Source organism: Eucalyptus grandis, chromosome 9 (assembly GCF_016545825.1).
Source record: "Eucalyptus grandis isolate ANBG69807.140 chromosome 9, ASM1654582v1, whole genome shotgun sequence".
Taxonomy (NCBI): domain Eukaryota; kingdom Viridiplantae; phylum Streptophyta; class Magnoliopsida; order Myrtales; family Myrtaceae; genus Eucalyptus; species Eucalyptus grandis.
The window spans coordinates 37077788-37095399 of NC_052620.1; the positions used below are offsets into that span (position 1 = coordinate 37077788).

A 17612-nucleotide genomic window follows, 5' to 3' on the forward strand; every position below is an offset into this window, starting at 1 on the left:
ATTATGAGTTTTGATGGATTTTCCTTCCATCCCGCGAATCATGCCATGCATGATGCGCGTATATAGGCCCGCCCGTCTATGCCCAAATCGACCAATCGATAGATAGTCAAAATTGATTATAGACCTATTTCTTAACCCGTACTTGATAAGTTGAGTTTAGTAAATTGATTATCAATGGATTTAAAATAGTAAAGCCCACAACATCATCGAGAATATTCATAACTTATTTAAACACCAACCCATTCATGTGTCAACCTCCATGGCAAGAAAGACGAAACTTTTCCATCTGAAAAGTGAAAACTCTCTCATACATTTGAGGTCCTTTTTCTCATTTTAGTCAATAACGTCGACAATTCAATCCCTCTCTCCCCCTCTCTGAGTTTAGCCTTTTTTTTTTTTTTTTCTCTTCAACTTCTGGGGAGGGATTTGACCTCAATCTCCCCCTTTGAGTTGCTATTCCTTTATTTTTACTTATTTTCTTTCCTTACTCTCATGATTTTATATCTGTGAGCTTTAATGGTGTTCACAGCACCTTTGATATTAACTCTATGATTTAAAGTATTTTTGTTTAAAAACTTTGGCATCTCGTACTCATAGGTTTGAAATCCAAGCTTCTTCAATATGTTTATGTTGCCTCTGTACAGTAATAGTATTAGAGACACAAATCTTAGGGGCACATTGCCGAAATGTAAAGTCACACCTATAGTTGGAGATCTCGACATGTGCTCATCATTAATGATAATATGTGATTTAGTAATTGATTGTTGATCATTTTGCCCAGATACAGTTATAAATTTATTCATTAAAAACGAGCATATAATTACTGATTTTTGGTTTATTTTGAAGTTCTATGAATTTATCTTGTTATGATAACTTTTGAGATTTCTCATAGATCCTTGCATGTATTATTTTAGTGATTATTTTAGTAATGAATGAAAATCCTTGCATGTATTATTTTAGTGATTATTTTAGTAAAGAATGAAAATTTCTTTTGACTAAAAAACATTCAACCGCTTAATCTGCAATACTCATAACTCATGCATTAAATCGACCTGAAAATGAAATGCATGTCTAGGACCTGAAAATGAAATGCCTGTGTAGATGATAGACGGACGGCGTTCAATTTTCCCAACACTGGCGATAGCACTGGCGATAGCACATGACGTTGCAGGTTCATCCCAATCCCTGAACCACCTTCATGGATGGTATAGGATCCGTATCCCCAATCGTTTTATTGTGTTCCATCCGGTGGCTCATTCGACACGGGGGCAACACAGCCAACCCCAATCGACCAATTCAAGGTTCAAATGCATATAAATTATAATAATCAAATCAATAGGGCCATCATCAGACAGGATAATCTTAGTAACATTAAAAGGGAGCTGAAGTCCAAAAGCAGGATCCAGCCAACCAACAATGCCACCATAACGAACCGCTATCTACATTCGTGAGCCAAGCAAAGTCATATACTAGATGTTTCAACGACTAAAAGAATGACACGGCAAAATAAAACACAAACCATCTCCATAGGTTCAGGAGGAGACTTAAGACATATCATTCGAATGCCCACTGGTTCTCCCGCCGCACCTCTTCCTCCTCCTCTGGGGTGAAGTCATTCCTGATGCTGAAGGTCTTGCGTTGCTCCTCAGGGGTCATGCGTTTGATCATGTCAGCCACTGTCTGGCATGTTAGGTCCAACAAGCTCTTGATGTTCAGAAAGTTTGCAGCCTGATTAGACACAAATTCATACATGCGTCAGACTGAGTAACAACTAATTGAAACAGCTTATTACCAAAAAAGAGTTGGCCATGCCGCATCACGTTCACCATTTGTAAAAACAGAAAACCCTTACAATCAAGACCTTGGCATATTAAATGAACACTTAGGTTTCTCCAAAGTCAAAGACCCTGCCCAGGCTGGGAATCCACAATTCCCTTCATATTGGAAGCCCCACCACTGTGTTAGTCCCTCCCGCACAAAGTTAAGCAGTAGCGTGGGTGCAGGACAAGCACAAGTTTCCTATTTCTATGCCAAATGCGAAATTCCCGCATTAATTCCTCACCAACAAAAAGATTGCACATGGTTCCCCTTTTCCAATTATCTTTAATGATCAATGATTCGATAATATAATCCTAGATGATGCAGGGCACAGCACATGCCACTTAACTAGCTCGAACGTCAAACTACATGATGTTTAATAGCACAGAAATATTCACACGCCAGCCTCAAAGGCTAAAACAACAATTAGGGAAAAAAAAATTAAGAAAGCTTAGCACATGGTCCAAGTAAGGCATATCAAATGCAGCTCCACCAACTGAAGCTAGTTCCATGGATAATTACACAATCGCTAAATTCAATTTGAGAAAACTAGAAAGGCACTTCATGTTGACGATGCTACTAGAAGACTTCAACATGTCGTTTAAAGGAGCATTGTGCCATTTCAAAGATGATATATGACTCAAATGCACTGTGAAAAGCAGTTAATAGAGATGGTAGTGCTCCTAATAGCTCATTGAAATGTAATAATATTACAACTTCAAAGGTAGAAGTGTTCCCATAAGGAAGATAAAAACAGAGGATCTTTGAAAGTGCTTCTCACAGAGAGTTTCCCCACTTGAAAAAAGCAAAGAATCGCAGATTCTCCGGCCGACCGAAGGCCCCCGAAAACAAAATGAAGCCAAAAAAAGCAACAAGGGAAAGATGGGGAGGGAATCAACCGACCCGGATGAGGTCAAACAGGGTGGCCCGGTCGACCTCGACGAAATCGGCGTCCCAGGCCACGAGGTCCTCGTCGTCGACGCGATCCTCGGCCTTGGCGGACTCGACGTGCTTCTTGCAGTACTCGATCACCTTGGCCAGGATCTTGCTGTTCACATTGGGCACCGGGATCGCGTTGCCGGCGCCGCCTTCCTCGATACTGTCCTTGATCGTTATCGACTCCACCGCCACCGACTGCTCCACCTCGAACGACTCCCCGTCGGAGCTCAGCAGCGTTACCTTCCTCGACGTCGCCATCTCTCCCGCTGCTTCCCAAACGGATTCCTCGCCGGCACCGGCAGAAGATCGTCCTCCCTTCCCTCTCCGCGCCAAGAATCGGCGACCGGATTTCGCTCTAGGCCCTGTCGCTTTTTCTCCCTCTCTTCTCGAAATCGAGCGGTCGAAACGTGTCGGGAAGTTTATTGGGGCCGTACGTCGGTGACGCGAACACGCGTATATCCGACCCGGAAATTCAATTCGATTCGCTTGGAGTTTCGAAAAAGGATGTTAGACCTTTTGCTAAATTTTATTTCATTTTCTATTTAGATTTTTCGATGCGTTTTTATTTACCGGTAATCTATTGTGCAGTTCTTTTTCCTTTTTAGAGATTTAGTGTAACTTTCTTTTCTTTTTGGGGTTACGGATTTTGAAAAACAAAATCCAAATCAAATCTAAATCTCACTTTTAAACTCAAAGTTTTGATAAAGGATATCTGGCGCCATCTGTATAGATTTTATTTAATTTCCCATTATGAATTTTGATGAATTTTCCTTCCATCCCACGCATCATGCCTATGATGCACGTATATGGCATCGCCCATCCGTGCCTAAATCGACCGATCGATGGATAGTCAAAACGAATCATTGACCTATTTCTTACCCTGTACTTGATAAGTTGAGTTTAGTAAATCGATTATTAATGGGTTTAAAATAGTAAAGCCCACAAAATTATCGAGAATATTCATAACTTATTTAAATGCCAACCCATCCCATTCATATGATTCTAATTCTTCACTCCCCTCGCTCATTCCGTGCTCACCTCAATTTTGATATCAATTTTTTAAATAGAAAAATGATTTAACAACATAAATCAAGTCAAGTATGTGTTGGATATAGATTGAATGATTTAACAACATAAATCAAGTCGAGTATGTGTTGAATATAGATTTGTGTCAGATATTAGTAGCAAAATTCATGTTGCATCAAATATATTAAAACGAGTTAAATTGATGAATTTGAGTTTTGATCATTTTCGACTTCTATTCATTTAACAGATCCACCTATACATGCAGCTATTTGCCATTACATTAATTAGAATCGCATCTCCAACTCCAAAAAATAAATAAATAAATAGGATCGCATCAAAAATTTAAAAATTCATCCTGCAGAGCTGTCGCGTGGTTTGCAAGTAATTTCGACCTAGAAGAACACAAGAACATAATTGAATTATCTCATTCACCCTGCTGTGTGGTCACAAACTTTTGGTATGAACAGTGCAGAAAGCTAATCAAGAGAACGACACAGACACTTACTGCGGATCATTCTTTATGTGGTACACCGGCTATCGGAGTTCAAGAGATAAAGAACGAACTGCTTTACAATGTCGTATATGTTACACCGGAGAAGTTCCTGGAGGTGACTAGGTATCACCTCTATGTCAATGTTCCCTAGGCATCCGATCCTTTCCGGGGTCCTCGTGAGCGGCCGCTCACGATTCCATGTATTGTGAGGGAGGAGGGCTTGTCTTCGTCTTCTCATGACCTGCGAGTCAGTACATTAAACTCATTACGCATGTCTCGTTTTCAGTTTGAAGAACCCGGAAAGATTCGGAATGAAACAACAACAGAGTGAAGGGAAAGCGCATTGCTACATAAGATCCTTTCAGAGATTACTCAGTTATCACTTTGACTACTGTCGCTGTTTGCACGACGTACGAGATCATGCTGACAACAGAAGTCGAGCGACTTACCACTGAGCCCTCGGATCTCCACTTCTCTCCATTCTTGGACGAGAGCGCAGCAGCAGCACATAAAATGTGAGAGGAAATCATCAAACCAACCTCCCTGCCAAAATTAGACGAAGAAAAGTGAGGCATACGACAAGAGTGAGTAATTCTCCTCCATTCTTTCTTCAGATCCATTCCGCCATCCAAAGCACATAATACTGTAAGCCTATGCTCCATGAAAATTAGCACATCAATTTCGCAAAATGAAAGTATTGAACTTCAAATTTAGTAAGCTTGAAATCCTATAAAATCAGGGTGGAGGTCTTTTGGAGCTACACCCACTATCTGCAGAGACAGTTTGAAAATTTCCAAGAGATTTCAAGATCATTTTCATGGAGAAGAAGAGGATCGAGTGGACAGATAATCCATTTGGTTTTGTCATCGCTTGGTTTGGTAAATATGACACATTTTCATGTTTGATAAGAGAATTACCGTTATGTTCAGCATCTTGCGTAGTTTCCTTCGGACGCAGCACGTGTAGCAACAGCATGACAGTATTAATGAATATGCCAACAAATCATTGCATGCTTCTCCTGGACCTGGTGAATATGTGAAAATATCTCAGTTAGCTTTCATGGAATATAAGGAAGCACAGAGTTCTTAAGATTCTGCAAAGTTGTCAAAGTTACATTTGAAGAGGAATGCAATGTCATGTATCCACATGCTTAATTAAAATCACGTGATTCCCCATTTTCACATTCAGACATATAACCGGCACAGAGCATTCGCTCATGTATTACTATGCATGGATCCGCAACTTTGAGAACTCTGCAAGCGCATGAAAAGACATGCTCCAAATTCAAAGTTTCGACATCGTAGAGGCTTTTTTACATGCATCAATGCTACACATTCATAAACAAGTGTATCTTCAGAAAATTCATCATGCAAATATGAAAAATGAGGCGTGCCTTTTATAGTTCACTGTTGGTCAAGCTCAGGAAATCATGAAAAATTGCCAATTAATTTATGAAAACCAGAGAACGGGTAAAGCTGCAATTTTGTAGTTAACTTACAACTGCAGCAGAATAATCAACTTACGAAAATAAATGTAGACCAGTCGAGCAACAATCGACAACAAATGATGGGAGCAAGGAAGGATGCTCAACTTTGGAAGCACAAGCATAGGACTACAGTCTTGCTAGGAGATTTTTCCTATGTTCTCACGATACAGATGTGTCCAACATTATTCAAATTAGAGTGTTTACTAAAATGAAGTTAGAAGAAGCTATAATTGTGAAATGAGAAAGTATCTTTGGAGTATGTAAGAGAACATTCAAGCTCTTGTAAAGTGGAAAGGGCATAGACACTGCAAATCTTGAACTAAAAGTTGTTCCACTTAGCACATGCAGAAGTGATTCTGCATTTTCAAGTTGACAGTCTCAATAGAGGAACAAACTTAGAGCTCCTTGGAAGCACTCACCAATAAGGTATCCACATAAGCCGCACTAGTACTAATTGATGGTAATTAGAGAGCCAACTCAGTTGATAGTATATATTTATTATATATATATATATATATATATATTTTATTGTTTTGGTCTGAGACGGTCAATGACTATGAGCTAAAAAACTAAGCCAAGAGCAAGAGTGCGTCTTGAAATTAATTCCTCAAATGCAGCCTCCAAATGCTTAGATTTTGCATGTTATTTTTCCTTTTCAAGCAGAAGCGAAACACTATTGAAAAATGAATCTCCATAGATTCTACACTTCAAATCATATGGCTATTCCTGTACAGATATGGTTACAACTAATTGAAATCTTTTCTTCCTTTGAAAATTCTTGGGCATGAGCTTAAGTCATGTACATTTGCATCATACGATAGACAATCTTCTTGTAGACAGATCATGTATCATCTCATCAGTGAGTTGAAATATGGGCTACTTAACCCAGCTACTTCTGCATTTCTCAATTTCTCTTTTTCCAACTCTTCTTCCCTTTTTCTGCTTCTTTATTTAGTGGGGAGTCGAGGGGCGAGAGTCTGTGCATCTAATGCTAAATGATTGCATGGTAATTCATACACAACACATACATTAAACATCCAATCAGCCATATAATTAAAGTTATAATTTATAATAGAATCTAAACAAGAATATGACATGAGATTTGCTTACTCATATGCCTATTAGTTGCCACAGTAGCAATTTTTGAAAATGTATCACAAGGGCAGAAGAATGTTTTAATGCCTGCACATCAAGATAAGCTGTTAGAATGCAGGGTATATTGCACATAAATCAAGAACACACGCTTGACAGTAACACAATCAGTATTGATATAGATGGCTAACCATTGCCCCTTAAATAGAAAAATGTTGTCTGCATGTCTGAGGTCATTCACAGTAAAGCACCACTGTGAAGAACAATAACCACTTCAAGGGAGGGGAACTCAACAGTTCATCTGATAACCCCTGCTTAACACTTCACTAAGGGAAAAGGGAAGCACTGCTACAGATAGAGGTAGTGAGCCTCTTATGCCATCATTACTATGTAAAAGGTGGTGATAATGGAGGTAATGTCATAAACACAGGAGTAATAGGATTTTGTGGTATAAAGGGCCACTGGGCAGTAAGGAATTAAGATAAACTGCTTTGGCAAGTACAATGACAGGGAGATATCGAATCATTGGGTTGAACTCACAGAGGTTTACTGATTTCTCACATGTAAAAGTAGAGATGTAGAACTTTATGGTTGTCTCAAAAGAACTTGCATAGCAGGTCATTAAATTTTGTATGAGGGAACTTACATAGAAGTGGTTCTGAGCAACAGCCCAGTAAATCAGTGTGCCATTCATAATGTCCATATGAACCCTTAGATGGGAGCAGATCATTGTCCAAGGAGACTGATGTACTTCTGTCCACCAAAGGAAGAAGCAAATTTTTCAAAATCCTTTCAACTCCTCAAGCTGGAACCAGTGCAATGAAGTACATGAAGCATATTCGTAGAAACACCTCAAGCACTAAGACGCTTCGATGATTAAAGAGGTTAAACAGGATCAAAACTGGGTCATTTATCAGTTTAAGTCGATGAAGTGACATGAGCAGGCAACAAAATTATCCAAAGCAATGTCACTTTGATGTTTGCAAGTGATCCCTCTTAATCTTAACAGACTAAAACTACATTAGCCAGACAGGAGTCCACAAAAGATTGGGAAGAAGCCAATTACTGAAGGCAGCAGTGGTGATGGTGATACATAAAGGAGTTCAACTTCAAAGAAGACTGACCTTGAAGTTTTGCTGGTAGAATTATTAGGATATGTTTCTCCCGTGGATTGTTCTCTATCACTATCAGCATCAGAGGTATATTTCTCCTTTTTCTTGGATCCTTTGACAGGTGAACCATAATCAGGGAGTGAATTTGAGGCAACAGTTTCTGTGACTTCAAGCAAGCGCTGAATAACTTCACACTGGTTCATATCCATGTTTGTTTGTGACCGTTGAAGTTCCATTCGAAGCTTCTCATTCTCCTTCTTCAGAGCCTCATTGAAACAGAGGTTTGGATAGGAACAGGACAGAGTTTTCTTCAACATCATGGCATCATTTTTCGAAGGTTCATGCGTTAAGATTACAGTTTGCACCTTCTGGTCCTCATCGTCCAATGTGTATTCTCGTTGATCCCTCTCAATAACTTCCAACCTTTCCTGTAAATTAATAACAAAAATAAGCAAAGCCCTCGACACTAGCAACTTGAACACGCTTTTCAGTATAGTAGGAAAAGTCCCCTATGTCAAGCAAATTGATCCTTTCCCAATGAGGACTCCGAGATAAAGCAAGATCCTTGGAGAACGTACAGACAAGACTCAACATACAAATTTTCAGATGAACCACGCAGGTTTTCCTTCCAATTACCATTCTTCCCTCCAGGACTGATTGCAAGTCGCAATGACATCTCTCTAGCTTTTATTCCAGAAAAACTCATTCAAGGTTTCAAAATCAACTTCCATCTATTTACAGGTCTTTCTCCAACTACAACATGACGGAAACCATGCACAAGATTTTGACCAGCAATGCATTTTGATATCTACGGAAAATTGAAGTGATATGAACTCTACTCCACTGGAGTCCTACCTGGTAAGCTAACCAAACCTAAAGAAAATTTTGTTTGTCTGAGATTTATCATCAGTTGACCTGATTTAAATTTCATTGCAATCAAGTCATCACTCAGAATGCTATTGAGAAAATTCTGTAACCTCGCCGATAACACGTATCATCAGCATCCATGGACATGACCCTTTGATTAAAGGTAGGGAATTTTTTATAAACACATGCAATCCTGATCTCAGATACGTCATCATTATCGACTCCACGACACAGTCTCACGATCACGATAATCATACACAGCAACGACAAGAGCGAAAAGAAATCCTCACCCGAACTCGAGCATTGTCCACGAGAGTAATGAGCGGGACGAGCTTCAAGTACCGGTCGATCTCGTTCTGCGCCCTCCTGAACTGGTACACGATGTTCCACCCCATGGCCAGCAGGTAGAGGTAACTCCGGTCCTGGCAGCTGTTGACCAAGATGTACGACCTCCGCAGCGCGTCCTCGAGCTGCTCGATGGGCTCCCGCGTCTCCGGGTACCTCTTGAGCTCCGAGATCTTGAGCTGCTCCAGCAAGTTGCCGATCAGCTTCAGATGCTGAGCGAACTGCCGGCAATTCCGCTTGTGCATCCGCGCCGTGTTGGCGGCCTGCACGATCATCCCGATCAGCCGCGTGGCGTCGAGGCCGGTGAGCTGGGCCACATTCGCGACCTCTCCGAAAGCTTCCCAAGTAGCCATGTCGACGACGACCGCTCGGCACGAGGAATTTTGACTCAGCCGAACACGAACCCGGAATTCTAGACGCCCGCCATTGGATCTCCGATGCAATGTCGCTCGCTAAGCTCTCCACTGAAAGACAGTCGAGAAAGTGCAGATGGGTCGTGCGGCTAGATCGAAGTCCACGCTCAAAGACAGTAATTCCGGTCCCAATTCACGCACATGCAAAGCCGAATTGAAGCTTCAGACGACCTCTCCGTCCCGTCAACGCCGCGAAAATTTTCAGAGGTCTTCGGAAGTCACGTCGTTCTGTCCAGCCAAAACATTACGGAGTCGGATTCGAACGCCACTACTCTGCGAGATCTTCAGACGAAAGGCGTCGCAAAATGCACGATTTTTTTCTGGATTCGAACCCGCCGGTGCTCCGGAAGTTCACCTGCAGCAGAGAAATCGAGGGAACTGAGGAAAAAGCTTCGTCCAACAGAACATGACTATCCGTTACGCTCGTTGTTGACCAGCTTTTCAGCGGCGAAAAGCGAAAGGACAGCCGAAGCGTTTCTACTCAGACAGCAATGAATTTGCGAAGCGACATTGTTACGGAGAAACGGACCCGTGAATTGCCACGAACGGGCACTTCCTATCACTCGCCGCAGCCGCAACCTCGGGGACCTGCAACAGGGAATTGCGCTCGTGAAAATCACTCGCGAGATCGAAATGCACGCGAAGTCGTCGCTCATCCACAGCTCTGAGCTAGTGGAAGCGAAGCTCAGCTCCGGCGAAACGCACATGGAAAGCTACCCTCTTTCTCTCTCTCGTACAGAAAAAGCCTCGCGGGTTCCGAGAAAATTTCTCGCCTTTTCGATTTGAAAAGAAAAAAAACGGCTTTTTTCTCCGAGCTTTTCAGGTGGGATTTTCAGGCTAAAAAAGCAGAGACCACCTCCATGCAAGTAAAAAAAAAAAAAAAAAAGAAAGAAAAAGAAGAGGAGGGCAGAGCAGAGCAGAGCAGAGCAGAGCAGAGCATCGGAGTGCGAGAGCGACAGGCATTGCTTTGCGCGAAAGAAGAGACCTTCCCCGTTCTGCCGGGCGATTCTTCTTCTCCTCGTTGGTTCACCTGTCGATGACGCGCGTCCGCCTGCTCTGCATCCTTTTGGAGCATGCGAGAAGGAGAGAAAGAAGAGAGAGAGGGAAGGAGACCTTGAGAAGCGTCGTCCATCTTCAATGGCTGCAAATGCAGAGCGCCAAGTGCTAGTGCCGATCCGCACTCCCACATGCCCCCCCGCCCGCTCGAGACAAAGCGGAAGGCGAAGACGGAGACGCTTGGTTTTCAGTTGCCTTGCCTGGTGGGTCCCCGCGAATTTACCCCCGTGCCCCCGGTAGGTCGCCGTAATTACGGCGATTTGCCACCGGTGGGGCGATGGAAAAAGGTGGAGCAGCTTTTTTATCTTTTTTCTTTTATCTTTTTTCTTTTTTTGGTCGGAATGGGACAGCTTTGGGGAGGCCGGAGGCGATGAATGCGGGCGTTGACTATGAAAGAGAAAAAATAAAAAAAAAGGACTGGATTTTAATTTAATTTACGGGCTGTAAATAAAAGGAGGTAAAAGAAAAGAAGAATAAATCCGTTTAAAATTTAATTGTGAGAGGGGCGCAGACAGCTGGCGAGTGGGACTCGCCAGAAGGCGGCGAGGGAGGGGCGCACGTGCCCCGCCCGCCTTTGCTTATCGAGGGCGTGTGGTGGGTAGCCGGTCACGTGATCCCCCCGGCATCAAAGCGAAATCCGTCTGCCAGGCTTTGGAAAAATCTTTTTCTCTTGTCGCCCACTGTTTCTCGTCGATAATTCGGATTAGGAATTTCCCTCTCGAAAACCTACCCAAAAAAAAAAGGGGGGTTTCACACTATGGATTATGGTGATGAACAAGTAGGCGGGATTAGATGAACAATCCGAGTTTCAAAAATCAAAAATACCTGCTCATCATAACCGGTCGAGATTGATCCAGATGAATTATATAAATGATTTCTTAATATTCTATAGTCTATCTCCTTCCGATTAGACTTGAACCGAACTAGGCATTGGAAGATGGAAATGTAGCTTGGAATAGTTGGCATTCCATTCCATCCTTGCGTACCAAAGGCAATTCTAATACATTTTATAATTACTTCAATTGCAACAAGTGATGTCATAAAAAATTTTAAAAAAAGAAATTCATATTCCTACAAATCGATGTCTAATGGGTCTAAATCAAACGGGACATGGGGCCAGTAAGATTTTTTTCACGAGGCTGTTAGGTAATTGAGTCTCGGGGTTCGTGCCTAAAAAAGAGGGGAGCTAATGTCAAAATTCCTGTAACGACGGTCGTTCGAGAAGCATGATTACTCCCACGAATTCAACGTGGATCACGAAATGATTTATTTGCCTTAGGTGAACGTTGCCATGGGATAGTCCTCTGATTAGAAAAAAAGAGAGATTAAAAAAAGACACCATCTTGGGGAAATTATGGCGTGCGAAAAGTCAGACCCCATCATCGACTAGCATGTGCAATAAGTTCTTTAATGGTTAATTCCCTCGTTCATCATGCTGGAGATGATAAAGCTTTACTAGAACAAATTCAATTCGATTGCATTTACATGCCATTATTTGTTTATTTTATTTTTTTTGTCAATTACTTCCTAAAATAAAAAATATGCATGGAATTTATTATTCCTGTGATGTAACCGTGGAATTGAATTGAATTGGTAAGAGTGAAAACAATAATATTAATGATCTTAACATCCTTCAACCTTCGAACATGAAATTTCATTCATTTTCACCACCTTATCCTTTACTTAGCATAGTAGGGTCGGCGATACCAATTCTACCCAAAATTAAATGGAAGAATAATACTGTTAACGGTATCATTAAGGTTATGTTTATTTGACAAAAATGATGATTTAAAAAAATTCTAATTATGATAGCTTGAAGTAATATTATTGAATAAAAAGTAATTACATTGTCAATAACAATTTAAGTTAAGATTTTTCCATGGATAATACAAATATTTTCCATTCATTCATTTACGCAAGGGATAAGGCTGATTATTTTTAGAAATATATTTTAAAACTATTCATTTTTCGCCAGATAAATATACCACAAATGTTTTTTTGGTAAATCATAAATCACTATTTTCACTGTTAATTGAGAACGATGTGACGAGCTTGATTTTTAAGGTTGTCATAGAATTAATAACAGAAGCAGGGGGCATATATGTCAATATGCGGAGCAGCATGGGACGGGTGGGGATAGCGTGCCGATCACACGCCACGTGTCCAGCGTCTTGTGTTGTCCATCCAGCCTTGCAGTCCCTCAGTCTCAATCAAATCAATCCGTCTTTTACAATAACATAAGCCAAAATGAGATTCGATAATCAAACGACCTTAGCCGGACCAACTAGATTCCGTCGCACGGGCAGAAAGTTTCAGAATTGTGGAAAATACGTGGCTGAATAAATTAATCTAATTATATAATAAATACATTTTTTTAAATTTATGTAGAGTTAAATGAGAGTAAACAGGACCATTTAGAGTTTTAAAATACAAAAGGAAAGGAATGAAAAAATTAATAAATAGGAAAAATGAGTGGATGAATTTTTTTTGTCAGTTATGTAAATATGTAAGTATTTTTAGGTATCAATCCATGGGGGATAATGCTCATTATTTAGGAGAAAAAAAAAGATGCATAATTAAAAGAGAGAGAAAATGACAGAGCAAAATACGCGACACTGTGTTTGATATGATGAAAATGGCTGTTGTAGATTAAGAAATAAATATATAAAAATGAAATAGAAACGAAACAATTGGTCGTTATCAAAAGATTTCTACAATTGAAATACTCATTAAATTAGATGTTAGTTGATAATCAATTTCTCAATATAAAAAAAGTAAACGGAGGGATGTGACTCGATCTAAGGATTCAACCCAGAAAAAATCCTCATGAGCCACCATCCTACTACCGATATGACGGAGCTGGCCAATGACAATTAGCAATTCAAAAATGAAACCCCGAAAATAATAAATAAAAGGGAATTTTCACGGTAATAAATAAATAAATAAATAGACGATAATATAATATTACCTCGACTTAGGAAAAAGAGAATAAGAATGATCCTTCACTTCCGACCTGCCCCAGATACCACCTTCTACAAATCTTTCTTTCTATCCCAATTTTTTTTCCCACGCTTGTCGTGAATAAATTATTCGAGAACCGCCTTATTAATTATAAATTATTGTTGATTTTTTTTTTCTGATTTTCTCGGGGGAGGAAAAGAACAAGGAGGGACCGAATCCCAATTACAGTTTCCAAGGTTAAAAAAAACTCCGAACGGTCAGTTTACGTAGGTTGGAAATCACACAAATGGTCGGTTTTATACTATGTTTGGGAGTTTTCAATGCGATTCCTGATTTCCCTATCGACCTTAATATTACCATTTAACTGCGCGTGTCCTTTTTCTGACACGAGCGTCGTTTGTTTCTCCAACAACTACGTGATTTCTTTTCTATTTTTATTTCACTTCCATCAGGTTAATCCTGTTAATTTTTTATTTTTATTTTGGTTTTATGCGATGGGAGTCTTCAATGTGACAAAGATCCACTTTGTCTTTGGTTAGATTAGATTAGAAAAGTAATTATGCTAAGGAAGAAGAACTTACGTCGTCTTTGATCCATCTCTCACGAGAAGGGTTTATGCAGGATTTCTCGTGATTCTTAATCACGGAACCCTGTAAATGCGCTGTCTTCTTGAGTTCCGTTGTGAATCACGAAGCAAATGAAGAGTATTGGAATTTGTCTCGAGAAGACCCTTCGGTGCCTGAGTCAGTAAACGAGGGAGGGATGGAGAGGTAGGCGAAGGAGAGAGACTAGGGGAGAAAGATACCTACTTGGATACGTTTAGTAACATTTTTATTTTCGAGAACAATTTATGTTAAGAAACATTTTTTTTCAATTTTATTCCATGGACGGATTTCTAAGCATTTAAATGCACTTGGTAACTACACATAATTTTATCTTCAAAATAGAAAAAAGGATAGGTACAATCCTCAATTTTTTTAATGACATATAATTTCTTTCAATTTTTTAATAACTTTTTAAGATTTTTCATTTTTTCTTTTTCTTTCTCTCCATTCTACTTCCTCCTTTAGCCGGGCACCGAGCCTTGATGATGGCCAACGACCTTGCTGTGGCTAGGTAGTGAGGTTAGCCTCACCATGGCTGGGCCAAGGCAACCTTAGAATGGTTAGATGAGGTAGCCTGACTCAGCCTCAACAATCGGCTAGAGGAGGAAGAAGAATAAAATGAAAAAAAAAAAAAAAAAACTTGTTGAAGAAATTGTTTCCGAAAATAAAAAATGTTTTTTTATTTATTTTTTGTTTACTTTCAAATTAATTTCCAATCACTTATCTATTTCAGGAAATAGAAAAAATAGCCGATATTACTTAACAGATTAATATTTTTATTCTATTAAGAAGATCAAAAGAATAGAAATAGAGTAACAAAAACATTATCAAACAGATATGTACCACTTTCACTTACTTTTTGTGCAAAAAAATCACTCTTTTATACCCTCGTTGGGTGTCCTTTCAGGGTTGAAGTGCCCCTCACGGGTGGACTGAGAATATCACATGCATTGAGCGGCGGCTTAGCCTCTCTTTTAAGCCTTTGAGGTTGCGATCTCTCTTGATATTAACGCCCTTATGGGTCAAGGACTCAAGTCGTTGCTGACCTATTTTAGCGGGACTTGAGCACGTGATAAAAAAGTGAACAAAATTTCGCTTTCCCCTACAAGCTCCACTCATATTTCGCTATCGGATTATAATACTTAAGCTGCGCATGATAAAATTTAAAATAGAAATTGATTTATTATAAATTAATTTATTCATTTTTATTCAGACAAGTTTACGAAGAAAGAAACTTTTTTGATAACGACTCAAAATTTTTATTTCAAAATGCAAATCTGTTTGATAATAGAAAAAAAAAATTATATTTCTATGAATCATGCTGTCCCCATCCTTTTACCTCACTCTTCTTGGTACTTGTGATGGTAATTTAATTTGATAAAAGTTGGTAAATTCGTAGATTACCAATGTTGCAAACCACAAAAGTTGCAAAATGATCAAACCCCTTTTCATCATATAAATGATCAAACCTCCCGTAGACGAAAAGGTGCATCAAGCTTTTGGAGCTGTAATTTTTCAATATGTAAGTCGTAACTCTTCGGCAAGTGCCTTAATCTAAAAGTCACGAGTGATTAAATTTAATAATTTTTTTTTCATAATGAAAAGTCATGTCTTTTCATTTTCCAGAAAATATATGTATGTTTATATAATGTTATACATATATTAAAAAAATCATAGTAATAATACAATATTTAGAAAATGAACTGCTTCGAAAATCGCCAATAATTTCTCACACCATGCGACGCATGATTTTCTGTTTCATATTCTTATTACTCTTGTTATATTCATCAAGTTCCAGGAGTTATAACTGTTCAACTAAAAGTCACATCTTTTGAGTGATTGCACTAATCTAAAAGCCATATCTTTTCATTCTACTCTCCCCATAATAAAAAACACAGCTGAAATACTTATGAAAATAAACTATTTTGGCAATCGCCAATAATATGTGTATTCTACGTTACTCCTGGAAAATTTATACTTTTATAACACAACATTGGACCGTACACCATCAAACTTGGTTGTCGGGACGACACTGGTCCATAAAAACATCAACTAATTGATAAATCCGAGCCGTTGAATGACAATAATATTACCCACGAAGCCACCATCTCCAAGATCCGAATTCGGGATACTCTTTATGTCATTTTCTACGTTACTAATTACTAGCAATGCTTTTCGATTTGATCTACTCGTTCTTTTCCTTGAAATCATCAGTGTTTATTAACCATGGGAGTTGCCATCAGGTGGTTGTTTCCACATGCCTTTCTGCTTCAGAATTTCAGTCCCTTTCGACTGCAACTTCAAGAATACCTTCTGTTCTCAATCAAACTATCCTTATCTTTATCATAATTACATTTCTTTTTTTGAAGTATCGCGATCGCCTGGCGCTTTGGCGCCGTCGTCGTCACGACCTTCTGTCTCGAGGCACAATCCCTGCTGCCGGAACCGACCTTCCACCAGGCGGATGTTCCTCAGTCCGTGTCCTCGTCCTTCGTTTGTTGTCCTGCACTTGCCAGGTCATTTTTCAATCGACTAATAATAATTAATTTCGAGGTTAAGTACCATAATCAGAGTCCCGTGGAGCTCTGAAATTTGAAAAAAACAATGAAGAAAAAAGGGAAAAGAGGGTCAATGATTAACGTCACGGGGGCGACAATCGATCATGTATCTAAGAAACCCTGTGACTCTAGATTCCACATCTTCACGTACGCATGCAATATTAAAATATACTCACACATATATATATTATAAAAAATCGTTCATATTTTTTTATTAACTTGGAGTACCGTGGGTGAGGATCGAAGAACAAAAGCTGGACTTATAATTTTGGGCCTAATTCCAAAAAGAAAAAAAATCCTCAAATTTTAGGTCCAATCTTAAATCAACCCCATATTTTTTTTTGTCTAAAAAAACTACAAACTTTAAATTTAGTCTCAAATCTATCCACATTAATGTCAATAAAAAATCACTATAAGTTATTTGACGTAGCATTTTCATGTCAATAACAAATCCGCATTTATAAAGTGATGTAAAATATTATCTCTAAAACAAAAATATTCTTTGATATAAAAGTTAGGGAAATTGAGGAAACTTTTTTTTTGTCTTAAAAAAATTACAAATTTTCATTCTAGTGTCAAACCTGTCTTGTTAATCCCCAATCCAAAAATCACCATTAGTGATTTGACATGACCATTCCATTTTTGAATCAATAATAAATCCACATTAGCAAAGTGACGTTAAACAGCTCTACAGTATAAAAATTAGGAAAATTAGAAATGGCTAATAACGATTTTTTGACATAGGAGACGGATTTGGAATTAAAGTTAAAAGTTGGTAATCTTTTTCAAAATAAAAGAAAAGTTTGGTACAGATTTGAGATTAGATTAAAAGTTTAGAAAT

The 17612-nt window shown here is 39.1% G+C and overlaps 2 protein-coding genes across 4 annotated transcripts; both read right to left on the reverse strand.

Moving 5' to 3' along the window:
- Window positions 1-1295: 1295 nt before the first annotated feature.
- On the reverse strand, window positions 1296-3200 carry LOC104419633 (SKP1-like protein 1B). Its single transcript, XM_010031348.3, has 2 exons — window positions 2722-3200; window positions 1296-1728 (listed from the first exon to the last, which is right to left on the reverse strand). The coding sequence occupies exons 1-2, from the start codon at window positions 3013-3015 to the stop codon at window positions 1555-1557; spliced, it is 468 nt and encodes a 155-aa protein (XP_010029650.2). The 5' UTR covers window positions 3016-3200; the 3' UTR covers window positions 1296-1554.
- A 981-nt stretch (window positions 3201-4181) lies between these two features.
- On the reverse strand, window positions 4182-10850 carry LOC104419634 (protein MID1-COMPLEMENTING ACTIVITY 1). 3 transcript variants are annotated; one of them, XM_010031350.3, is made up of 9 exons: window positions 10705-10850; window positions 10121-10179; window positions 9124-9946; window positions 7979-8394; window positions 7501-7604; window positions 6873-6944; window positions 5194-5300; window positions 4726-4819; window positions 4182-4517 (listed from the first exon to the last, which is right to left on the reverse strand). In XM_010031350.3, exons 3-9 carry the CDS (start codon window positions 9529-9531, stop codon window positions 4465-4467), a joined length of 1254 nt encoding a protein of 417 aa, XP_010029652.1. In that variant the 5' UTR covers window positions 9532-9946; window positions 10121-10179; window positions 10705-10850; the 3' UTR covers window positions 4182-4464. The 3 variants fall into 3 exon arrangements, with proteins under 3 accessions (XP_010029652.1, XP_010029651.1, XP_018718278.1); XM_010031349.3 differs by having other exon boundaries at window positions 7501-7607; window positions 10705-10849; XM_018862733.2 differs by having other exon boundaries at window positions 7501-7607; window positions 10577-10790.
- Window positions 10851-17612: the final 6762 nt, after the last annotated feature.

Excerpts from the sequence above, each read along its gene's own strand:
- LOC104419633 (XM_010031348.3), bottom strand. The coding sequence starts at position 3,015 with ATGGCGACGTCGAGGAAGGTAACGCTGCTGAGCTCCGACGGGGAGTCG. Across the intron at positions 1,729-2,721 it reads CCCTGTTTGACCTCATCCGG|GCTGCAAACTTTCTGAACAT; the intron begins GTCGGTTGATTC and ends GTGTCTAATCAG.
- LOC104419634 (XM_010031349.3), bottom strand. The coding sequence starts at position 9,531 with ATGGCTACTTGGGAAGCTTTCGGAGAGGTCGCGAATGTGGCCCAGCTC. Across the intron at positions 5,301-6,872 it reads GGCAACTAATAGGCATATGA|GTCCAGGAGAAGCATGCAAT; the intron begins GTAAGCAAATCT and ends CATATTCACCAG. Across the intron at positions 4,518-4,725 it reads GGAGATCCGAGGGCTCAGTG|GTCATGAGAAGACGAAGACA; the intron begins GTAAGTCGCTCG and ends ACTGACTCGCAG.